Raw genomic sequence first — 5209 nt, forward strand, 5'->3', positions numbered from 1 at the left:
ATGTGTACTAACTAGCAGACTTCTTTGAATGACACTAAAGTATCTATTCAACTCCTTCTATTCTTTTCTTCTCCCTTGCAGTTATGTTGGTTGATCTATACCCTAGATCTGTCCAATAGCAAAGGTTGACTTTTGAATAAACATGTCAGATCAATAACCTCTCCCAACCCCCAGTAGTTGAAAAAACTTCTGCCATTCCCTGACTGTACTTTTTTCACCATGAGGACTCTTTTAATTTTGTTTGTTTTCATGAACTTGGACCAAGCCCTGAGGAAGGGACACTGTACCGAAATACAGTAAGTAGTGTATTTTTTTTTCTTTGCCTTGTTTTTGTTTTGTACATCAAATGGGGTTACACGGGCAGGGGGCAGACACACATGCATACACACTAACTCATTTATACCGCTTTACAACACTCGGACACCAATAGACTCTCCAGGTAAAACACTGTAATTACAGATGTCATTTTTCTCTAATTTTTCTCCCAAATGGGCCATGAGTTGGTCTGCATTGTTCATGTGAGACCGCTGCATCTATGAACGTCCTTGTATCTCTACACAGTGACCAAGTCCTGTCGATCACCCCCAACTCACAGGAACAAGTGGATATTTTGAGGAACATTTCCACTCAGTATGAGGTAGAACTTCATAGTTATAATTTTGAATTCATTGTTCTGTCTTGGGTTTTTTTTTCCACTCATTGAAACCTCTAATTTTGTTCTCAGACGAGCCTGTGGCATCCAGTTGCACCTCAGTTCATCAAGGAAGAAAGTCCACTTCACCTATTTGTTCCTGCAAACAGTTCAGCGGCGGTGATGGATCTGCTACAAAAACACCAAATAACGCACGGGTGCGCTGCTTTTCTTAGACGGAATCACTCAATATCTATTATATCATGGTCCAACTGCTGTTGTTTGCATAAATGTTCATTTCAGGCTGTTACTGGAAAACACCGGTGAGCTGATTGAGATGCAGATGATGAACGGTACAGGAGATCCAAGAAGCAGTGCAACTTTCTACGAGAGATATCACAGCCTGGATGATGTACCTCCCTATTGAACTCGCTGAGATTAGTGATGTAGAGTTCATGTATGATTTTACACCTCCTGCATTTTACAATTTCATTGATATCTCTCCGCTGCAGATCTATTTCTGGATAAATTTAACCTCACAGGAAAACCCCGACAGAGTCCGAATAATTCTCATTGGTTCATCGCATGAAAAGCGACCACTTTATGCTCTGAAGGTACTGATTTTTATACTCTTTCAGAAGAAAGAAATGATTTAACCACAAAGGCCTCGCTTCGGCATTACGCACATTCCTTACAGAAAATGTAGAAATGGCTTTTTGCGCGTGTGGTTTGACATTAGAAATGGATTGATTTGGCTCATAATTAGCTGATAAAAATGTTCTTTTTCATTCAGTTGTCTTTTGGTAACAGACCAAATAAGAAAGCCATGTGGCTCGACTGTGGAATACACGCTCGAGAGTGGATCTCACCTGCTTTCTGCTTATGGTTTGTAAAATATGTGAGTACAGAAATTACTGAAAGACCTAAAATCATGCATTCACGGTGTCTTTTTCAGTGTATCTCAAAGTGGTCGTTCATCTTCCCTTGTCTCCCCCAGTCCTTGTCATTTTATGGGACAAACAAAGATATTACTCAGATCTTGGACCACATGGACGTGTATGTTCTGCCTGTGATGAACCCTGACGGATACCACTACACATGGACAAAAGTAGGAGGACGTAAAAGCAGCTTTCACCTGGCAGGAAAGACATTTAAGTCAGAATTCAATGAATTTTCTTCCTAGGACCGAATGTGGAGAAAGAATCGTTCAGGTAGCAAGGGCAGCAACTGCATAGGAGTTGACCTCAACAGAAATTTTGATGCAAACTGGTGCAGTAAGTCCTCATTTAATTATAGTTACTGATTTATATATATAGGCTTTGCCTTTGTTATTTTCTGCCCCAAAAAATGGCTAATTTTCTTTTTCACTTTTAAATGTCCTCCAGTTACATATAAAACCATAGAAAAAATTGCCACATATAGATGAGACCTACTCTAAAATAGATTCTCTTCATGCACAAAATAAACTCAAAATTGTAGATTAGATTGATATGATCAGTGATGATAAGTCAATCCAAACTGAAATAAGGTCACTGTGTTCTCTCCAGCGGAGGGGGCCTCGAACAGGCCCTGCAGCGAGATCTACTGTGGCCCTTTTCCCGAATCGGAGCCCGAGACGCTGGCCGTCGCCAACTTCCTGCGCAGCCACAAAGACACTGTCCAGCTGTACCTCACCATCCACTCCTACTCCCAGATGCTGCTCTTTCCCTACTCCTGCACCCACGATGAAGCAGAGAACCACAGTGAACTGGTGAGCAAACCAACTGTTTGTCGAAACGTCATCTTTTTTGCTTCTCTAATCATCATTTCATAAGAAAATACTGAATGAAGTAACAGAGCATAAATTCACTGTAGTGAAAAGAACTTTGACCAGCATGGAAATATGAGTAATAATTGTCAGTAATGATCAGTAATAATCATCCTGTATATTAACAGTCCCATAGGCTTCACAAGCGAAATTAAAAAGATAACAAATTTTTCTTTTGAGATTGATAAAGTATTTCTGATTCTGATAAGGAGAGAATGTAGGTTAGGTAAAACACCTTACCTTTTAATAATTCTATGTACGGTAGATTTCTTTAATGATGAGCTCTTTGTGATACATTTATGTTTGATGAAAAGTTTAAATTAAAAATCTATATTAAAGGGAAGTAGAATGTGCCACTTGAACAAAATGATTGGACCAAATACCAAATTGAGAAGCGCCTGTTTGAAAATAAAAATGCATTGCATTCCACATTATGATTGTCAATTAAAATCTTAGAGAATACGTTTTTTTTATTTTCAAGCTCGAGATGGTCCAAGAAGCTGCACAAAAAATAAGGAGGTATTACAGGAATACATACAGATATGGCTCTGGAGCCAAGACAATATGTAAGTCTGACTTTTTTCATAAGTTCACTCGAGACCGACTGCTATATTAAATATATGATGTTGGGCTTGCTCACCAGATCTTGCTCCGGGTGGTTCCGATGACTGGGCCTACAATCTTGGTATCAAATACTCATTCACATTTGAGCTCCAGGATCGCGGCCGTTATGGCTTCCTCTTGCCGCCGTCTCTCATCTCGAGTGCCTGCAATGAAGCTCTGCTTGCGTTGAAGATCATTGCTAATAAGGTTTTGGAAAAAACAGACATTCCAACAAATCCTTTACAGTTCTTTAATTAGCAACACGTGAAAATTAGGTTGCCAAGCAGCTGTCAAACATTTTTAATTCAGCTTCTGGGATTTCTTTCAACTGGGCAGTTTATCAGTATACATCAATCACTGCCTAAATGTGATATTTTGTCATTCATTCAGAAGACTACTCTGCTCTGTGTATTAATCTGTTTTTAACATTATTGGAGAATGCAAAGAGATAATGTAAGAATACTTAAAGGAAATACTTTTTGTGTGTTATGTGTGTGTTCAGAGCGTTTACATACTCAATAAACATGTTACAAATGATACAGAGAGTACATTCACGGGAATTAAACATGTCCCACCTAAAAAATTGTTCAAAACTCTGAAGCATCTATGTCTCGTAAATCTTTATATACTACTACTTTGGCTCAAAATTGCTGTGGTTGCTGCAAATTGGATGCTGGTTACTGTGGACACCAGTTAGAGATTCCTACTGACACAATTTACCCAGATAACATGTGGCTCGCATCGCTGGCTAGATGTTTATATTTTCATATATCATCATACCTAACTGTGTCCTTTTCCATCCATCCATCCATCCATCCATCCATCCATCCATCCATCCATCCATCCATCCATCCATCTTCTGACGCTTATCCTGCACTCAGGATCACGGGGGAGGCTGAAGCTTATCCCAGCTGTCATCGAATGAGAAATGGGGTCCAACACTGGACTGGTCATCAGTCAATCGCAGGGCCACATACAAAGACAGACAACATTCATTCACTCACTCATTCAGGGCAATTTTCCCTTTTTTTCCCAATTAACCTGTTGCATATTTTTGGAATGTGGGGGGAAAGTGGAGAACTCGGAGAAAACCCACGCAGACACAGGAGAGAATATGCATACTCCACACAGAAAGGTCTCCTTGTCGGAATCTCACCAGGGTCCGTCGTGCTGTCCACCATTACGTGTATTTTTCCACTTAAGTTTGAAAAAATCTCCCCCAAGGATCTAATAGAATTTTAACTTCACGTGTGATGGTTCTCAACAGTCTACATCCATTAACTTTGAGGGAACATTTGTTACCTACACTCATAAAAAGAACCCATCCTATCAGTACATTACCATACTGTATACTCAAAACAAATAAACCCTGACATTTAAATGTGTATATAACTAAATCAAAATTACGTTTTTTATTATCAATTTCAAATAAATATTTGATAGATATGATGATAAATATAAAAATATGATAGATAATGATAGATATTACCATACTGTATATTCAAAACAAACAAACCCTGACATTTAAATGTGTATATGACTAAATCAAAATTACGTTTTTTATTATTAATTTCAAATAAATATTTGATTGATATGATGATAGATATAAAAATATGATAGATTGTAATAGAGAAAGTGATAGATAGATGGATTAAATTTTTGAAATGCTTTTTGCATTTCTTAAAAAACATTTGGGCATAAATCATGGCCTTGTGAATGTACCAAACTGTACAGTTCTACCAGGTACAGCCAAGAGAAGGGGTTCATGAGGCTCTGAAGCAACACACACCTTGCCAGTGGAATTATTATTATAGGATATAATAGTAATTGAATGATTTATCATTTATTGATCCCCGAGATGAACCATGAGCAGTAGGCTGCCGTCCACCAGTGCCTGGGGAGCAGTTTGGGGTTCAGGGTCAACAACACTTGGACACAATAGTAGGAGCCGGAAATCGAATAGAACAAAAGTAATTATTATAGAATAACTATTATATTTAGAAATAAAAAAAATGGCACGAAGAAATAAGAAGAGTTCACATTATTTTTTCTAAACCATTTTTCCCAAAAGTGTGAAAAATGACTAAACACTGCTGAATGGAAAAGCCCAGTAGGAGGCACTAATGTGCATTTACTGGAAAAAACTCCACCGAGGAAGAAAACTGAAG

At 38.3% G+C, this 5209-nt stretch overlaps 1 protein-coding gene across 1 annotated transcript; it reads left to right on the plus strand.

Moving 5' to 3' along the window:
• The first annotated feature begins 157 nt into the window (after positions 1–157).
• cpb2 (carboxypeptidase B2 (plasma)) lies at positions 158–3578 on the plus strand. The gene is made up of 11 exons (XM_086147482.1): positions 158–296; positions 562–637; positions 725–849; positions 935–1043; positions 1144–1245; positions 1425–1529; positions 1629–1739; positions 1815–1905; positions 2179–2381; positions 2920–3004; positions 3082–3578. Exons 1-11 carry the CDS (start codon positions 220–222, stop codon positions 3297–3299), a joined length of 1302 nt encoding a protein of 433 aa, XP_086003608.1. The 5' UTR covers positions 158–219; the 3' UTR covers positions 3300–3578.
• Positions 3579–5209: the final 1631 nt, after the last annotated feature.

Source organism: Fistularia commersonii, chromosome 6 (assembly GCF_037954325.1).
Source record: "Fistularia commersonii isolate RoL2024-O1a breed Wild chromosome 6, RoL_Fcom_v1.0, whole genome shotgun sequence".
Lineage (NCBI taxonomy): Eukaryota > Metazoa > Chordata > Actinopteri > Syngnathiformes > Fistulariidae > Fistularia > Fistularia commersonii.